Genomic DNA, 20124 nt, shown 5'->3' with positions numbered 1-20124 from the left:
ACCTTCACCAATGTCGATGCCATTAGGATCCTGCTCCTGTGCCCTGTTGTCGCGTTACTAACAGACTTTAGTCAACTTCAATCCTTCATGCCAGCACGGGACGTAAAACTCGAAACGTTCGTAATCAATCCTAGTCAAATGAACCCGAAAGACTTTGTCCCGTGTGCAGCTATTCAGCGGGCTAGGGGCGACTTTAGAGCTATCTAGGGTAGCAATAATCAGAGGAATGGTAGTACCCCATAGTACACACTCCTGTACTGGGCTAATATGCTAAAGCATAAACCGGAACCTAATTACACGCTTCTGCCCCGGGTCTCTGTTGCCCAGTTGCCCAGATAAGGCGTCTCCCGTAATATAAGATAAAAATGATAAAACACAAAAAAATTCACGACCTCTCTTTAAGGACGACATGTAGGCCACTTAATAACTAGTTCCAGCTATATAAGACATTTTATGTAAAAATAAAAACTAAAGATACAATTTAGAGAGCTTACGAATAGAATATCCCTCAAGTGTCAGTTGAATTATATTTTCTAGTTTCAATATAATCTATTTTAAAAAAACGTCAAAATATATTATGGGCACCCATTAAAACAACGTTGGTCCTGAGGACAAGCGTATAACGTAATAATTGTGCAAAAGGAATACAAAGTTGATGTTTTACAGCTTTTTATACATACACAGGACTCTTAACAGTTTGAAAAGATAATTTATGGTTGTTTGCTATCATTTCTATCATATTTTATTCTCCACCAATTTGGAGAAATGTAAAATGAAGACTTTGAAACAGAAAACATTTTCAACCATTTAGTTACCATATTACTTAGCTAAGTTGAGAAGTGCCGGCGCGGTTTAGATCCAGTATACCTAGAGTAAATACTAAGTGTCAGCCGCGCGTTGAACACCTTTATTATGCCGCTAACCGTAAATATGTACGTATTTGCTTTGGGTTCTTCTATTTCAGCTTTCAACATGTTCCTACTTTGCACCTTTGGTCTTTCCTTGGTCTTCTATCTTTCTACAGCACAACTGCAGGTTTGTAGAGACGAAATCAACAATTATTTCGTGTTAATTCTAGATAGACGTGACGACAAAATATGGGATCAGCCCAAGATTTTGAGCACAGGGTGCGATTAATAACACAAAAGCAATGTCTTTATTATTCACACTGTGAAGAAGTTTTTGACAATTAAATTTATCGACGGAGCGCCTGTTTATGCCTCTGCGCCCCCTCCGTAACACACCCGAAAATAATTAGTATATAGAAACCTTTCTCTTGATAATAACTAGCCAAATATGGTATACGATATCTTCCGACAACTCTATAGACTACTGCCAGTTATGGTGTTCAAAAATAGAGATTATATCGGCTGCCCCAATTGGCTCAGAAGTGGATCTACAGTTGAAAACGCTGTAAAACTGTTGTAGGGTGTACCATACATACTCCTGCGAGCATCCGCTTATAGGTCGATTCAAACGGGCCGACAGCGGTCGGTAAATACATGTCGCAGCCTCAACGATAGTTGACTGTACGCCCCGGGGCAAAAATGTGGTTTACGAACGTTCCAGACTTAGGCCTGGTAGTTTGCTCGACTTCAGGTGACACCTGTTTAACGGAAAAAAAGACGTATTAAACAGTAAGCGAATGATCTAAGATTGAATGAGTGTTCACAGTTTCGGTTAAGATCACGGAATAACATGTCGAAGCCAGTAGGGCGACCCCAAGCAGATGCTCCGAGTAGTCCTTACCGCTAGACCACCATATGCCGCTGCAAATTTCGCCTTCATATTTACGTATTTAAGTTACTCGACTTATTCAACCTGTGAATTATCTTGTTGTTTTTGTTAAAAATCTTGGTATGTGTATAGATTTAACGTACTGCCTTTGATTGTAACAATAGGTCCAGGTAATAAGAAATAGTAGTATGTTTTCTATGTTTTCTAGATTTCAGAATAACGTTGGAAGAGCTGTTCTGAATTTATATACTATTTACTTAATAACTCTATTCTCAATTATATCTCGCAGTGCAGTTTAACCGTATTTAGTTATCGTTTTCAAGTTTTTTTCTCCTCTCTACTTAAAATCTGCCACTGAACGTCAAAGCGATAATCTCAAGATACAGAAACAAAATCAAGTAATATCTTAATAATAATATAAACGAAAGTCATCGATTCTATATATAGAGCTCTTGTATTATATATATATATATAATTGCCAGAGCAGCTTCACTGCATGGATCGTTCCCGTCGGTTGAACCCAGTTTCCTTGTAGCAACGTGTTCCAATTATATTAATCCTAATTTGGACAACATCTGACAGCCTGACAAAGATCTCAAGGAAACACCCTCAGTCAACTGCACTTGAAGTCATTGCCTTATAAATGATCAACTCTCATATACGTGTATGTAAATAGATGCATTCAACCTTTTTGTCGACGTACTTTAAATAGTAGGCATGAAGAGAAGAGAAACGCTAAAAAGTTCTTCAATAGCGTTTAGATCCAAAGTCAATTTCAGCATAATATTGCCTAGGATAAATGTAAATCTTGTCATTTTGTTCCAGCCTGGAGTTCCTTCGCTTCCTCATGGCGTCAGCCGACACCGTCAACTACAACTATCATACTTGCAGCGACGTCCTGATCAAGAAGTGAGCATACATGCCTATATTTGCCTAGCAAGAGCCTTGTTTCTTCTGTGCCCTAGTGCAAATGGCTTTTGATAATGAATTAACATGAAGAACACCAATATATGTCTCTAGCTCTTCTAAAATGAATTGTTTATCGGCAACATACACGGTACAAATGTAAGACGCTTTAATCCGCCTTTACACTCAGTAAAAATATGGTGTGCTTCTTTCTTGTTTTAGCTCTTTCTCAGGCCAAATATTTCTGCACTCACTGTGATTATTTTACAAATGAATTAATTAATTGCTCTTGTATTCCTGCTGTCTTTGTCTTGCGCGATTCATGATTTCAGGGTGTGAAGCAGCCAGAGGCCAAATTCATCAGACCTTTCGCTTTCCGAAGGCCAATCGTTATACGACGGCCAATTAGGCCACAAATTTTAGTCCCACCATACTCCGCCGCTGCTCCAGTTCCGGGGGGGTCCTCGCAGTATGCAACGTATGCCGCACGACCCGTTATTATACGCCGGCCCCTGCGGCCACTACGTCCAATTCGGCCGCTCGGTGTCCGGCCATTCGTGCGTCCCGTAGTGGCACAGCCGATGTACGTTGGGCCTACGGTGCCTGCGATGCCTGCAGCAAACCCGAACTTGGTTTTCACGGCTCCCCAGGCTCACGGTAAACCTCAGAGACTGCCTGACATTGAACTACGGCAGGGGAGTAAAGACCGACAGACCCAGCGTGAGCAACTACAACGAAATCTCGAAGAAATCAAAAAACCTTTACTGAAGATACTCAACAGTGGGGCGAAGATAGCATTACATAAGGTCCTGCAGCAGCAAGAAAAGCGGCAGCAAGCGAAGTCGCAAAAATCGGGCTCTAATACCCAAGTTCCGGATCCTAAGAGGACAACAGCTACAATAAGTCCAACGACTTTAAAGAATAAATTGAGATTGGAACAGTTGATCAATGGCGCCGAAGTGGTACTCAAACACTACCTAGATATGAGAACTCGCATCAATGGAAGTCGGGCCATTCAGGCCCAGAAGAGGGCCGACTTAACGCGATTCCGGTCGGCCTTAGAGAACAATCATGAAGATAAGGATGTGCTGAAAAAGAACTCTTCAACGAAGGTCAAACCTGTAAAGGGACAGGCACTTAGCAAAGATAAAACAACGCCTATTCCAAAGTTGACAGGTTTTAGTAAAAACAAACCTGTTGTCATGAGACAATCATCGAATTCAACAACGGCAAAAACAGCTACAACAGCATCATCAACAGCAGATGCAGCGGCGGCCAACAGGATAATTGCCTCGGCTTTGTTACCTGCTGCGTTTGGTTCGGCAACCAAAAAGCCTCTGTCTGACGGTCGAACTACAGGGATACCAAACCTGTTGAGACCGTGGTCGACTTCAAATCTGTTAAATCTGTTGACAAATGGCGCTTTGTATAGTCCAACGCCACCGAAGAAGAAGCCCTCAGATGAAATCGATTGGAGGACGGCCAACGTTTCCTTGATCGACGCTAAGATCGTTAACGATACCAAAGGACGTAGAGTCGGCTACACACCGACGACGTGGTATGCAGACGAATCAACCGAAACATCGCAGAATGATGTGGTGTTGGCCAAACTGGCTACAATTGGATCTTCAACCCTTGGGTCAAGCAGCTCCAGAGCGGATTTCGACGCGGGTAATTCTGAAATGGCTACCACATCGAGTGAGGAAATCCCTGTTTCGGCAGAGACGGTATCTTCTTCATCCACAAAATTGGTGCCCACCGCCGATAGCTCCGAGGAGGTAACGCATCAAGTGTTCCTAGTAAGAGGCTCGACTACTGGAAGCGGCCTGCTCAAAAGAGGAACAGCAAAACCGTTATTGCACTCCTCATCTGACGAAACCGCCCGCTCCGAGGAGCTGCCACTGTGGGTGCTGACCACGAGGAAGCCGACTCATTCGTTTGGATTCGGCCATTCTGTCGTTATCAACAACCATAGGGCGCCTTCCCAGAACGGCTTGAAACTTAGGCGTACAACCACGACGTCCACGACGAGACGACCCAGTTCGGAAGCTCTATCATCATCATCGTCATCACCATCCGCGGGCTCCTTCGAAGGTATTGCGCACAGTCAGTCGGAAGCGTTGAGATATCCCACAACAACGGCGCTGCCACCAACTTCAAATGCATTTCCCCTAGAGGTTTTCGATACGGACGCCTATAACACAACCATCGTTCACCAAAATATAATAACCATCGCAAAACCTACTCGTCCCTACACGGTTCGAACTACTCAGAAATACGATCCGACATCTCTGACCAGTCCAATGCCTGACCGCAAGTCGGATCATTGGCAAGAGGTCACTATAAAGCCAATTAATTGGGAAGACTCCGAGGAAGTTGCAATGGCCAATCGCCTGTCGCAAAGTCGACCATCATCGATTCGAACGAAGCCGCCGCCAAAAGCCGCTTCAAAGGTACCTGCCGTCATCAGTACGCCATCGCCGAGCTTTACCTCCGCAAAGAAACTTCAAAAACCACTGAAAACCATGCTAAACACGTCCGACGGGGAAACGACAATCTCAAACTGGCCTGAGAATACCACGATCAAGCCATGGGCAGCCGCCGCCGAATCACAGTTTGGTAATCGGCCGATTTCACAGGTGCCAGCTCTCCTGAGTCCATTTGGCTCGCTGATTCAGATGTTCCCGAACTCTTTATTCCGTGTACTGCAAACATTAGGCGGACTTATCTTCGCCCTTCCAACAATGCTCACGGCAGCGTTTGTCGCGGCTATGCTTTTTGTCTAACGTTAGCAAACAGTTTTAGGGAAACAAATATGTTAGTTTTTCGCGGGTTTTTTGGCCTCCATCGCGATATCGCCCTACGTCTAATACAATTTGTTAACCGCCAACGCAAAATAGCGCGTCTGGAGGTTATGGAGTTTTAGTTGTATTGGCACTGATACTGGGGTGGTCAATTTCCCCCGGGGGGAGCTGACCATCCTCACTTTTACCTCGTGTCTGTGAGGATGAAACAACATGTGTATACCCCCGCTCGTGATGCAATAGACCCTCTTCTGCATAGTAGCGTTTCATATAGGTACATCTGTATGTACAGGTCGGTGCAACGGGCAGGATTAACGTGTGTCATTGTTAGGCGTAATTAAATCAATGAAAGGTTGACTATTTCTATATACAAATATATATTAAGCTGTTAACCATACTGAACGCGATTGCGCTCCACTGAACTTTTTTTTTTTTTAATAATTTTACATTGATTTTTTTGGTTTGCAGTGTTATCCTAGCTTTGGTTAATCGATTTTCTCGTATATTTCTTTTTTGTATCTTGTTAGAAAAATTGTACAAGTACCGAAAGTGTTTGTAGCGTTACATCTGCTTAGATGCAGCCCGCATCATCGGTAAAAAAATAATGGTACTTAATATAAGGATAGGTGATTACCTAAACTTAATGATCGTGTCTTATCACCTGGTAATCAAACATACTATGCAGGTTGACAATACACTCTCGACGAATTCTGCTATAATATACCTTGATATACGAGTATGCCCTATAAACCCGCTTGTAGATATATAACACCGAAACAAACATATGCCATGAAGCCAACATTATGTAGAGACGTTGATTCACCACTGCCCGTCCAAAATAACTTACCTGCGCCTGATCTACATGACGACTAGCGCATTTTTCTCCCTAGCTATAAAACTTCGAAAAAGATCAGTTTCACCATTCTCATAACCAAGCAGGCGAACCTGTACATTTCAAATGAAGTGTTTGTAGCTATCCAGCGCATGCTACTTATCTATCTCAATGTTTATTGCAAATGTTTGACCGACTCTCTTTGGATGACGCACACACACGCGGTCTTTACAAGCTTCAGTTCATCACTTATTTATTGTAAGTTTTTTTTTTTAATTAATTTATTGTAAGTTTATTATCTATTTATTGTGAGCTGGAATGCCGCGAGTTCATTGGACGACATTGATTCCTGTGCAATCACCGCGATGGATCGCTTTAGCCGTCGACTAACTATCGTCACCATTATTATTGCAGTGCTCTCTATCACATAAACGCATCAAATCATATCGATGATGTATCGTCGATTGATTCTTTAAGAGCAATACCAATGTTTTCTATATCTAGTATCGAACACTATAGATCTCCTTTTGATTTGTTTTTCGAGCTATGATCATTGTACTGTTTGTGTATTTTGATGTCCGGTTTGCGATGAGCATTCGTCCCTGTTCATGCACGCAGCTCGGTTTATAATGTAATAATAATATAACAACAGTAAACGTCAGGAGACATTAACTAGAATGTCGAAACGTGGAAAAACAGAGCGTTTCAACCACGACAATTAAAATCGAACTATATCAAGTGCCTATTATCTTGTTGTGACCGCCTAAGTACTCTGCGTAAGAAGTGATGATTATGGAAAACGATGTAATAATAAATAAATAAATCTATGTTGAAGTAAGTACGTGAGTATACTTCGTGTAGCATGAACGCGTATCCATAAACGCGTGAAGAACTATATATTTTAATATCGTTTAAGCTTGCGCCATATTCGCTCTATCCTTTCATCCACTGTGTCGTTTTCAGACAGAAAAATACTGATATTTTTCTACTTTGTCTATTAGACCAGCTTAAGCGTACAGTGGCCAGTAGTAGGCGATTATGCTTCTAATACTGTCGTATCCTAGAGAAATATACGGAGCTGTCATAGGCTTTAACAGCCCTCCGGGATTAACTCAATTCATTTTTTCCTATTAACAATAATTTCTCGTATTTCATAATACTCTGTAGTGGTAATGATTCCCGCCATCGCTAAGATTTGACCCTCTCCCCCTCCACATGGTTACCATGACAACGCGTTCGAACAAACGCGCCTCTTCCTTGGGCACGTCGACAAGAGCGAGTTCCTAGTAAGCCTATAGATCATGCATATTTTGAAAATGTCATTTTACCGAAGCGATCAGTTACATTCTCTTCTCAAGGAACTGATGGGTAAACGCCGGTGGTAAACATGGAGTGAATGCTGCGTGTCATTTTACGTTTTTTTTTTTTACATTTTCACATACACCTTTCTAAATTTTGCGTTTCGCGTCCGAGCCCGTATTATCGGTTCCTGATTTCAGAGCCGTAGCTGTAAACGGTCATCGCTTTCAGGCACCCGGCTCATATGTCGTCGAGGTAACTCATATATTGTAGAGAGATCGATCGATCAATGGGCCTAGAATTTATTAAGCGTTTTGTCCTTAAAGTGACAAAATATTCCTGGATATGGTTAACACGAAAACATTTAAGAGGAATTTAATCTTATACTCCAGATGTATTTCGTTACCTTTCGAAATACACGCGCACTCTAAAGGTGATCAAAAACATGCACACGTATCGGCAAATCACATTCAAATAATGGTAAGAAATAAATGTAATGATTTTTCCGTCGCCTTTGTACGTATGAAATACTGAGCATTTATTATATTGCAGGCAATGTCTTGATCGAGCGAAAACAAGGCAGCGCATTGATTTAATTTAAACTGTGGCAACTTAACCATTTCTGAGTCACAGCTTTGAGAGTTCTGTCAGAACCTCGGCAAAATTTGCTTCACATATGCAGTAAAGCATGAATAACGTTGCGTACAATAAACGGTTTAACGAGGACGGCTACAATTGTCGACGAAGACTTCTCAATAACGTTCATTGCCAGCACGCAGTTAGCCATGTTCACTATGGACGCCTAACGTCAAATGAAAGGGTAGAAGAAAACACAATGAGAACTGGAAAAAACGTCATATTTAAGACAATTTTTATGTAGACAAGTGCCCGTCCGTCCGATAAAACCAATACACGTATACATACATCAAATGTCTGTGCTAAATAAAAAAAAAGCTACCTTTAACCATGTCAAGCCAATCATACCTAGCAATAAGATACGTCCGGTTAAATCGTGTGACAGAGTCTCGAAAATGCGTTTTACCACCCTGCCACCTCATTGTACTGAATGATAAAGCCGAAGATATTCTACTAAACTAAAAATAATAATGTATATTTTTCGAATAAGCAAGTATTGTAGACTACAATTCGGTAGGAAAGAAAAGGGACAATGGCTAGAGTGTGTAGTTAGGCACAAGTACACCATCACCGGGACGCACACAATATATCTAATGATTAACAATAGCAAGTAGGAACCACCCACCTTTGAATTTTCTCTCTCTTCCAAATAGCGTATTTCAAAATGTCGAGTCATCCAAAACATAACTTCAGCAAATAGCCAGTAGCCTAAACTTAAAGGAACTTTGGGCCGATCGAGTGTAGAGGCCTCTATGAAAAACCAGCACGATAAGCCAATGCTCGCCAACGATCCCGTTATGAGAAAACTTACCCGATAGGTATTTACTGAACGCAGTGGCATCAATATGGAGAAGCACGTGGGAAGACTCTGCAAAATTGGTTCGACAAATGTAATACGGAAGCAAAGGTTGACGCGATGATTATAAGCCAGGAATGACCCATAGTACCCCCGAAGAATAGGACTCGATAATCTCAACAGTCTCCCTTTCTTTGCGCTGACATTATTGGCGGGGCATTTATATAAACAGATTGGAAGGAACATACGATACGCTGGCAGAATTCGTGGTGAGGATCGATGAAAATGTACAACGCTCACAACTGCGATTTTCAAAATAACAACGGCTCGGAGTAGTTCAAAAGTGGTTATTCCCCAAATTTCAGATTTTAAAGCCAGAAGCTATGCAGGCCGTACTACTTAACTTTTTTTTTGTTCATTTACAATAATACTATATATATACTATTAAATGGGTGCGAACTAAGCGATTCCCTTGGCTGTACTTAGCCTTCTGTCATATAAAACGAAATTTTATGTCTTCTTACCTCGTAATAGTTGGGGTCAATACTCATATAGGTCACCTGATTTTTGAATACGGTGAGATGTGTAATGGCATGTGCTGTGGCATGCATGCATGGCACGAGGAACCGTAAAGCAAACTCCGCTGAAAATGGAATTATGAACGTTTTTTTTGCACCGATAAAGCGAGTTTCTGTTCGCTGCAATAAACCGGCAGATGTTTTCCGCGAATTACCTCGAAAAACAACACAAGAATAGTTTGCAATAGCCCAGATAGGCACACAACGTTCCTGCCCGAATTGACTCAGTCAATAGGCCCCCAGCACAAAACGAACCGTGTGAATACCGTTCCGAATTTTGATCGCCTCATGTGTCTCTGTAAGCGCACACCTTACCACTTACCATTGGAAAAAGCTAACCACCAAAACAACTTTTACAGTACCAATGTTGAGTTATTGAATACTTCCAAACAACTGGTCGAATTCGAACTGGGCCGAGTGGTAAATAAATTTACGGAGTTGAATGTAAACACGAACTATATGTAACACTATGAAATTCTCCGTCAGGTATAGCTAACTAGGTTGGAGAACATGAGCCAGAGTTTCGGCTTCGAGTTTTACATTCGGTTCTTCCGTCAGGCGTTATTCTCGACGACTTCGATCATCTGAGCATGAAAAACCTAAAAACGGGCGGTAAGCAGGCTGGGGGACTATTGAAGATCACAAATACTACTGTGTTCTATGGTCTAGTTAACTCATACTACGCAGGAAAACATCGATACTCTGTTCTGACGTAACGCAATATCTGTAACAGCCATACAACACAAAACATTGTGGATCATTGGCGATCAGTGAAACCGTACGCAATATGTATCAAATAAGTTCCATATTGTTGTAACTCGCGCGTTCACGACACCCTTCGCCGGATGAGTCCGATGTCAGGGATTTGACACCGCTAGATAACGAAGTGTTATCTGATAATTTGGAAACACAATTTGCCTTATCAAGCAGATGATAATCTGGATAATACTTTTCGGCTGGGACATACTGGAAGATTCGAAAATTGTGCACCTACTGCTTTGGTTTCCCGAACTGTTTCAACATCTTGTTTGAACTTCCGTTAACTTTACCGTGAAGGATCTGTGCTAGCCGCTGCTGAGTTATGTTGTTAATATGTGGAACAGAAATATTTGTTGAATGCGATTTTTTCCCCTTCCTTATACTATAACCGTTTTACACTGTACGCACCTCGGTCTGTCATCATCATTATATACACTCGGACATCGCTCATGTTGGACACGCTGCACTTCGTTATTTAATTTTAAACTGAATCGCAGTGAAGCGATTCCCGTGAACAAATTTGACAAGAAATTATTTTTGTCTAAATGCTAAGCCTTGATCACGTCTAGGACTTCGCCATATCAGGAACTCACACAAATTTTGTTCCTGTAAAAAGTGGACACACACGTATACCAGCGTAATTAATAGAGAATATCTCAGGACCCAATATACTCTGAATTTTGTTCCGTTCCTGCGCTATCGACAAGGCTGGTAACAATAAAACAAATCACCAACAATACTTTCGCCAGGAGGTTTCAAAAGTCGATTTCTGCTGCGACGTATAGAAGAAAGAAAACTAAGACTGCCGATATTTATTAGGGGCAAAAAATTAACTAAGGCCTATGTTAGGTAACCATATAGGATTAGGTGTCGTGTCCATGAACAATGTAGGGTGAATAACGGGGATTCTTATTAAGGTGGCAGGAAACTGTAATTTGAAACAAATAAAAATTGCAAAACTTTTCGCTGTCAACTAGATCGAGCTAGGAAGCGCCATCATGTTAAAATTTTGTAAGGTGATTTTTCCTACAGGTAGAACATGCAATATGGGAAAGTTATAAGGTTGCATGTTGTCCATATAATCCAAACTTGGCCAATAAAACTAACCATCGATTTTGATGCAATATCAGCAAGACAATATGCTTGACCTCTCGCTATAAAATTAGGGTCATTTAGAAGATACCAACCCATTAAGGGCCGGATTCCCGCTGCTTCTAATAGTAAAAAAAAAGTGCTAAATTTAGATGATTTAATTTTCAGAGTTAAATATCGGGAAAACTCAATCAGATTATATTATATCCACGACTTGCAACAGCATAGTGTATACATCATAACGGATTTACTATACAAGTTAGATAACTGCTATTTACTTTTGAATTGTATGAAAAATTTGAAGTCTTATGTATCTCATGGAACTCTAAGCAGCCACACAATCAGCTATGACAGGTAAAGAACGTTGTGTCGTTACTAGCGAACATAACAGCGAACTAACTATTGTAACTATCATTTAAAACTTTAAAAATCTTCTGCTGAATAATGATTTGGCGCTCGATTTAATTAACTGCTTATTCTTCTAGAAGATCAAGACTGCAATCCAATATTTAAAGATCAACCAAAGTCTATGTCGAAAAGCTCTTTTCAGCTTGCGACACACGATTCCTGTGTGTATTGTAATAGACTTATACAATATTTTTGCCTACGAGGTTTTATTATTATAGTTAAAATTAAGCACAGCCAATTTCTGTGGCGTTTCACAAAAGTACTAAAGTGAATACTTCAGGAATATTTTCGTGGCAGAAGACTTCCGTCGATTGCCCCATCCCTAACTAGGCTGATGTGACCGCAGAGGTCCCAATTATTTTATGACATTTTTGCTCTGTTTACCTGCTTCATAGATATTCAAAACGGCATTTAACAGCGCTGACAATGATAAGTTTACCAACTTCGTTCTAACGATTTCTGAAAGCAAGATTGGCAAGTGGACCACACGAGACCTACTCGACGACATTAGAACTGACTAGATTGGCAAATGACAAAAATAACGTTTTTCCTTATGCTTCTATTGAACGTAATTTCAGACTAGTAATAATCGTCCACCCAGGTTTCCTTTCTGTTATGCAATAGCTGGAAAACGTATAAGGATCACAATGAAGCTCAGCCCTTTTTGAGACAATCATTCCAGTCACTTTTTGCCTTGACAACTGCTTTGTAATCAAGGGCTTGCTTCGTATAAAACCAAACGCAGATAATGCGATAAATAAATTATATACATTTTTGTGAACACATACTTATCACGGTGATTCCGACTACCGAATTTTTTTCAAGTAATGCCCTTAATTCGAAAAATTTACACCACAGATGTATCCATACTTTTCATAATCATATATATATATATATATTAGGGCAGGGGGACTGAACGAAGACTTACTTTGTTGTATGTAAATAAAATTTTCTTTTAGAAGAAACAGGCTTCCTCCAAGTTAAGAGTGGCAGACGAACCCATGCCTATTACGGCAAACAGCCCGCCAAAGATAGTCCCAACTTGGTGCCGTGCTGTGTATATATTTTTGATCTTCCATGAGTATGTGCGTCTAAGGCACATTCGCATGTCTCAGCTGCGCGAAAGTTCCAGGGGTTAACCACGTGAGTTCAGGGCTTAGCGTCAAAAATATTTTCATGGAGTAACGCTGATGTTGTCGATGTTGTATCGGATGATTTCGAAAAGAGAAAAAAAAAACAAATATAGAGCTACAACACACATTGTGAATTTATTTCACTGCTCTTATTGGTTTCACAGAAACTAGAGATATCATCATTCGACTTGAATGAAGTTTTTGGTATTTGTTTTTTTTTGATGGCACAAAAATATGACTTCGACACAGAGAAGCCTACGATGAGCTCCGCATCTGTCGGCGAGAATTCACCAAACGATACCCATCTACTTCCGATAACTAGAGTATTGGAAGTAGATGGGTTCGCATACAAGTTCAATGCATATCATCTCAATGCCTCTCGTCCATAAAATCGTTCGTCAGCTAGTTTTAGTTTTATCCATTAACGAATGATCAAATAACAAAACCATAGTGACACCTGACGTTGACGTAGCGACTTGTTATGTTCGACGCTTGCAATCTGTGTTTTAAACGAATGAAATGAACAGTAAGTTGAGAAAACAAATGGACAATACGTTAAACAGAACTAAGTCATATATATATACACATATATATATATATATATATATACGCCCTTCACTTGCCTACCATGTAAGACACTAACAAAACAGGTTAAGAAAGGCTTATGTTTCTTTAGTCCTCTCGGCACTTTCAAAATCTGGCGCTCTTTTCGTCGACTTTTTCTAACCAGCGTTTAATTGACATCCACTTTTTTGCTCTGTATATAGAAAACAACTTTGTATATAGAACAATGAAAACTATTTCATTGATCGTTTTGATCGATCAACAGGTTACTAGACACGGCTCACTCGTTGTTAAAATTGAAATTTTTATTTACTATCTTCCTTCCGCTATTCTTGCCGTTGTGTGCCATAGGCTAAATTTTTTTTTTAAATACGTATTTGTATACGGTAAATAGACGATGAGTGAATTAAGACAGGTCACGGCTATCGTTTATACAGTGGCACATCGCATTAATTGTGTCTCACAATTATTATATATATATATATATATATATATATATATATATATACGCTCTCCGTATAACATACGTTACACAGATTTTTACACAATAAATAATATATAATATTGTACAATGTTTCTTACACAGCACGAGCAATAGCGCTTTGTCTACCACAAGAACACTTTATGGATATTAGGTGTATAATATCTTATATCTTAACTGTAATAATAATAATAAAATGATTAGCTAATAACAGTTATTGTGTGTGTTTGCTTGGGTATGGCTATGCTAGAACACGGTTATGGTCCTCGTTACAACTAGCCCACGGGGTATAATACTCAAAAAGCCTTTTACTGATCCTAAAATTGAAACCCTATAGGAACAGGTTAGTATACCCCAAACAAAACAAGCTCAAGTATATTACATCCAGTTTTAGAAAAAGTTCGTCATGGCTCTTATCAAATTTCGAAGTTATGTGGTTCTAAGATCAAATATGGACTCCTATTTTACTACAGTGTTAATCACTTAATTCAGTAATATAAGTTACCCGTGTTTTGTGCTCACTTAGTTGAAGTAAATTACAGTTGTGTCGCACAATCGGACCAACATGATTCCCCCTATTAGTATACTATAGCTTAGGAAGACTCAATTATATATATATATAATATTAAAAAATACTACATTGATAACTCTTGTCGTATCAGACGCCATCTAACAGGCAGCTCGTTTTTCCACTGGTCCCAGATTTTTGTTCGAACAGATTTTTGTGAGTTCGCATAACATCGGTCTATTGATTGAATCGTCATTGCTTTTCTTCTCATTTCTATGGAACTACATATAAAATAGATGTGCCTTTCCAACGACGAATTACATGGTCGGCTGGTCTCTTGTGCAGCCGGACACAAGTTTAAGGGCGGGTGATGAATCGCATACAGAAGGCGACCCAACACCGCACGAACTTACGCCGCCTGTTGTCGTTGGAGTTGTTGTTACAAGTGGACAACATCGACGACGACGTTTCCGGCCACCGGCCTGTTCCGAACAGTTTCCACCTGCTCGGTTCCCTGCAAAAAAAGAAGAGGCATAATCTTGAGTTGATTAGAACATTTTGGTTTTAGACATATGACCATAATATACTGACCTTCTATTTCAGGCTCTCTCTCTTTCCCCCACCCACACAAACATATATAAAGTAAGATCACGTACATTCTTGCTGTAACGTTATTTAAGGACATCTTATAAAGAATGAATTTAGCTAGGCAATTAGAACTTCTTCAGACACTAATGAAATCCTCAAAGACACATACGTACGTACTGTTGATATATGAACTACTTGTACATAGATAGGTACGCATATTTTAACCATATTAATGTCATCTAAATACAGTATCGTTGTTCTTCGATGAATTTTCTGAATACAATATGACGAATGCAATATGCACTCTTATAATTTCGTTACCCATTCTTGACTTACTCATCTTGGCAAAATCCTCACCTGCCGAGTGCACTCGCCGGCGGAACTCGTTCGTTAATGCAAGATGACTTGCCACATGATGATGATGATGACTTAATCCAATCGATAATCCGCCCAAATGATGCGATCCAACGGATCCGCTTTGCCCCACGCCATGATGTCGACCATGCTCTCCAATAGCCCGTCCACCTGGCCCGGGCCGGTTAATCACAGGATGGTCCACAAGTAATGCCGCCATTTTCGGCGGCGGTGGTTCACTGTGTGGAAAATCGGTCTGCTCGTCATCCGCCTCTGACGAACATCCACAACACCCACCACACTCCGATGGTAAATCAGAGGAAGACGAAGAAAATGCCCCCTCCATAGGGCAGTCGTTTGTGGTTCCCTGTGGACCTGCTCCCTGATGCATTACGTTTGTCATTTCGACGTCGTCGGCGACAGCCAGACTACCCAGTGGTCGCTCGTTCACCTCGACCTGTTTGGAATAAAGGCAAAAAGAAATGAGGAAAGAAATAAGAGGACAGATTTATTATAGCAAGCAGACATCTATCCACTCAGAGCAGTGTGTTAGCGCTCACAAGAGATTAGCGACGGCCGGCCTTAGATCTATAACCTAACAACAAAAATCTGCAAAAAGGATGATGTACGCGTCTTAATATTGTAGTGTTCTCCAGAATAACTAAAATTTTATTTAAGTATGGTTCGATCGCTTCAACAACATTGCACAGAGTTAAATTTGCACATCAGAAAGTTCCACAAGATCAGAAACGCTTATTATCCCTTAACGGAGAGGTCAGATCCGTATTTCGTACGACCTCTGTAGCCTGATTATTTATAAAATGGAACCCGGCAGCCAAAAATGTAAAGGTTTAATTTAATTTCTGGGGATCGTACTCCAGACAATCAGAATTAGTTTAATAAACCTTAGGCGGAAATTGAGCATCCCCAAAATATTTTATATTGGCTCCTGGAGACGGCGTTTAGGTGGTGGTGGTTTTTGATGGCTGGTAGCATAAAAAGCTAATTTTAGGTTTTCTAGACTCGAATCGTAACAATTCGTCAGGTCTAATTTTACGCAACGTTGCGCTGAAGGATACAAAATAAACTTGGACTATAGCTAACAGGCTTGTTTTGATTTCACGAAATACTGTAAGATTATGATAGAGGCATTATAGTAAAGAAAACATACTTTAGAATATCTGAAGGTTTTATGCTATTCCCTTATGCCAAAGAACTGAAATAACGGCCTGAATAACGGCCTATCACATCCCCCTATATGACACTTCCAATATTGCGATCGCTTTGGGGTATCCTGTTTTAATTTCTGATGACGGGAACCTCCTAACAAAAATTTAAATTATAAAGAGGCTCGCTCTTTAGACGAGTACTCCCTGAACAAGCCGATAATTTTACTCGATCACGTGGAAAAGCATTGCTTGTGATCAAGATCTGTGACTTATGCTTTTTCCAACGTAATCTCAGGTTAATTTACAGCCGCAGACTTCAATTTTCCTGAAAAAAAAAAACCCACAACACCGTTCTGAGCTATCCGTCATGGAAATCCGACCACAGCAGTTCTCTGGGGGCTGTTCAATTTCAGATCAACTCCACTGAGGTAATTCTGACTGCATACAAGATAATTCACGAAAAAAAAGCACATGATTGTTTACGTAAAGCGTTAGCTTTGGCATTACGGATAGAAATTAAACGTGTTTCTAATTTTACCTGCCGCTTTAATTTAATAACACTTTACCCTTAATTAAATGTACCTAGAAGTACTAAAAAAACAAAAAAGTATTAATATGTGATTGGTATCATTGAATTGATATTTTGGTAGATACTCTGCTGCTGATTTCCGATTAGCTATTGCAAAGATGTACCTGCATTCGAGGATTCCGCTTTGATCGATTGCTTTTGAATGGTTGTTGTTGTGACTGGGTGGACGTCGATGTCGAACCTCTATCAGCGCCATCTCCATCAGGCTCACCGGACTGACTCCCATCGGTTTCTTGTCCGCCTAAACCTCCGGCAGCACTAATGTCAATTACGCCCTTTACGTCGCAGACGCCCTTTCGTACCCGGCGTCGTCGTGGTCGACGAGGTTTCTGCATAACCTTCATTGTAACAATGGAAATAATCATTATAACAGAGTGAAGTGGGAAAACACATTATAACCTAAATGTGTAACTAATTCGTGTAGAACAGTGAGGTCGCTTGCCATATTTTGCGACTAGAGTAACGATCATAGTAATAAAAGGTCTCAAATAAATCATTCCCATTACGTATATGTCGTTGCTGATCTTACGAGAGCAAGCTCTTGTATTAAACTTTTAACACTGAAACTTCGTTGACTAACCTTGTTGTTAATCATAATTAATGTTACTATTTTCATAACATTCTACTCACTTGCTCAGTGCAAGAGTCAGACTCTTGCTGATTCGCTTCTTCGAGAGCTACGCTAAGATCCTGGGAAAATTCCTCCATAGTAAGCGGCAGTCACGTTGCCTATCAACGACGAAATTTTGCCGAAAACTTCACGCGGTATAATTTAAAATCTCAAAGCATCACGAACGTGCTTCACAGCCACCGTTCTAGCCTGGATTGGCAGCCTGGTGCCCTAAAATGTAAAAACACGGCCGAATTTTATACAAATATGTACATAGTCAATGTTTTATCAAGTATTCCTGCCTGAACATTGCCTTCCATTTCAACATTGAATGAGCTTCACTGATTCAGCATAGGTAAAAATGGCAAAATGTCCTCGATTGCAGCTGTCCTAAACAGAATTACAAATTGAGCTACGTATTTGCTCGGAATCTGTAAATGTCAAATGTGATTGAAATACTAGTTCTCGAGAATGACACCAATTGTCCTGGATACTGTTTATCAGTAAACAATGCAAAATGCTATATGTAGCCTTTTTGTGGAAATTCAAATGCAGACACTCTAGGATTCTCCTTTTGCACTAGCGCAAAATGCAGCCAACTCCTGGTTTTGGTCAAAATAAAATATTCGTCTTAGACGTTTCCTAAAATCTGAATGTGCATGAGTATTCCTGAATGAAAACCCCCTACCGAACCCCAGCTGAGTGTTAGTCCTAGCACGACATAGGCATGTCTTTGATGCGAAATTCGCATTGCGTCTCACGTTTTTCATTAATGCCATCTGAGTAGTTCTATGCCTGTGAGTCAACTTCAACTTCCCGAATTTGACTTCCGTTAAATATTGCTTCAGACGGCTAGTCCTTTTGCCTACGTTCGCCTTTGAAGCTAGACCACCTTATGAATTTGAAACACGCTATCACTTTGCTATCACGCGAACCCTGCGAATTGTTCTAGTAATCCCCAACTCATTACAACATATTATAGTCAAAAGATGATACGTTTTACTCTTATCAGGACTATATATTTGTTTCTAGGAAAAACAAATATGGTGTACTACTATGTGGCTAATAGTCAACACGAGTAGAGCTCTTTTTCAATGGTCAGCATAATGATTTCTCAAGTAAATACATAAATTGCGGCCAAACATTAATAATCGTACACAAACAACACAAAAATTTTCTCGGTATCGAATCGTAGACATCATTCTAAGTGAAACTGACAGGGTAATTAACTATCCCGTAAGTATCGTACTATGAATATATCACACGGGTTTTTACTGTTCAGAGGACGATAAACTGATCTTTGCCAGATTTTACTATTTAAAATTACCGAAAAATATTTGCGCACGGTAATTTCCGCCAAACTATAGCTACAAGTCTCCCTTTCAATTACGAAGGTTGCCACTAATATAACCTATATTAGTAGAACTTATATTAGCTGTTAGCTGTGCACGAATCCAAACAGCTGATACCGCTGTCTGTGCTTTCGAAGCTCATATTTGAGAGCCAATTGCGCCTTGGATTCATACGCTCTGTAACACTTCACAGGTTCTACTTACCCATGTCATTTACTCACAGGGCAATGTTATCCGAGCTCTTCTTTGTGTGAATCTCAAGCCTGCCCAAAGTTTGACAAAAGCAGCTTCACGGCACCCGTATTAGCACGTCTAATGAAATCTCTAATGCTTTGGATTTGGATCATATCGAGCCAGCTGCCATACATGTCGTCTGAGCTGGAAATAACAACATCCCTTTGCAATCTATTCCGAGCTTCAATACCATTCGAAGTCCGTCCATTACATATTTTAGTAAATTTCAAGCTAACAAATGCATTACCTGTTTATCACGGATCCTTTGCCACACCAAGCACATGCCTTATATATAAAGCGCTAAGGACAATGGTGTACATTTAAAAAGTGTTCTTACTGGACCAATAGGTTCTTTCTTTAGGGCTATCCAGATTCTCCAAAACGTCGGAACGGGCCTGACCTGCCGGCATTCCTCCGTTTTAAGCACAGTAAAATCACCCCTCTCTCCGAGGTGCGCGTAACAGAACTGCTCAACGTAGGTGATTAAAAAGACTGATATCGTTGCTATGAATAAAAGTACGTAATTATTAAAATCAAATTACGAGTGATCGCCTGAGGCAAACTGATATGCCTTGAACCAATATGTACGCGCGCTGTGAGAACACCCGTCGACCTCAATGATCCTTGTTGTCTTTATGCAGTTCTCAAAAAACTTATGTCGTTATGCTGATACACTTCGAATTTTGAGTTCGTAC

The 20124-nt window shown here is 40.3% G+C and overlaps 3 protein-coding genes across 12 annotated transcripts in view; 1 reads left to right on the top strand and 2 right to left on the bottom strand.

Moving 5' to 3' along the window:
- The window catches only part of LOC111255554 (uncharacterized), a 65035-nt gene extending 57958 nt beyond the window's left edge, over positions 1-7077 (top strand). For 2 of the 3 annotated variants that reach the window (XM_086975000.1, XM_086975009.1), the window contains exons 2-4: positions 965-1035; positions 2563-2646; positions 2976-7077. In XM_086975000.1, the coding sequence (XP_086831126.1) occupies positions 973-1035; positions 2563-2646; positions 2976-5429 (2601 nt within the window). In that variant the 5' untranslated portion in view covers positions 965-972 and the 3' untranslated portion in view covers positions 5430-7077. Of the gene's footprint in view, positions 1-924; positions 1036-2562; positions 2647-2975 lie in introns of those variants that run through there. The other variant, XM_086974999.1, reaches the window with a different exon arrangement.
- On the bottom strand, positions 892-11024 carry LOC111255553 (uncharacterized). Of its 4 annotated transcripts, XR_015317212.1 has the most exons (5): positions 10756-11024; positions 9535-9653; positions 8840-9082; positions 1445-1606; positions 892-1029 (listed from the first exon to the last, which is right to left on the bottom strand). XR_015317212.1 is itself a non-coding variant. In XM_022817628.2 (4 exons), the coding sequence occupies exons 1-4, from the start codon at positions 10796-10798 to the stop codon at positions 8249-8251; spliced, it is 537 nt and encodes a 178-aa protein (XP_022673363.1). In that variant the 5' UTR covers positions 10799-11017; the 3' UTR covers positions 8081-8248. The 4 variants fall into 4 exon arrangements, 3 of the variants coding, with proteins under 3 accessions (XP_022673363.1, XP_022673364.1, XP_086831144.1); XM_022817628.2 differs by lacking the exons at positions 892-1029; positions 1445-1606 and adding an exon at positions 8081-8380 and having other exon boundaries at positions 10756-11017; XM_022817629.2 differs by lacking the exons at positions 892-1029; positions 1445-1606; positions 10756-11024 and adding exons at positions 8081-8380; positions 10583-10743.
- Positions 11025-13090: 2066 nt separating this feature from the next.
- Positions 13091-19823, bottom strand: LOC111255618 (uncharacterized). 5 transcript variants are annotated; one of them, XM_086975414.1, is made up of 6 exons: positions 19677-19823; positions 19400-19573; positions 17864-18074; positions 17338-17571; positions 15458-15932; positions 13091-15047 (listed from the first exon to the last, which is right to left on the bottom strand). In XM_086975414.1, exons 3-6 carry the CDS (start codon positions 17939-17941, stop codon positions 14851-14853), a joined length of 984 nt encoding a protein of 327 aa, XP_086831540.1. In that variant the 5' UTR covers positions 17942-18074; positions 19400-19573; positions 19677-19823; the 3' UTR covers positions 13091-14850. The 5 variants fall into 5 exon arrangements, with proteins under 5 accessions (XP_086831540.1, XP_086831544.1, XP_022673501.1 ...); XM_086975418.1 differs by having other exon boundaries at positions 19417-19573; XM_022817766.2 differs by having other exon boundaries at positions 15479-15932; positions 19677-19819.
- Positions 19824-20124: the final 301 nt, after the last annotated feature.

This window comes from Varroa destructor, unplaced genomic scaffold, assembly GCF_002443255.2.
Source record: "Varroa destructor unplaced genomic scaffold, Vdes_3.0 BEIS01000001.1, whole genome shotgun sequence".
Lineage (NCBI taxonomy): Eukaryota > Metazoa > Arthropoda > Arachnida > Mesostigmata > Varroidae > Varroa > Varroa destructor.
This window is presented reverse-complemented; position numbering and strand designations above follow the sequence as displayed.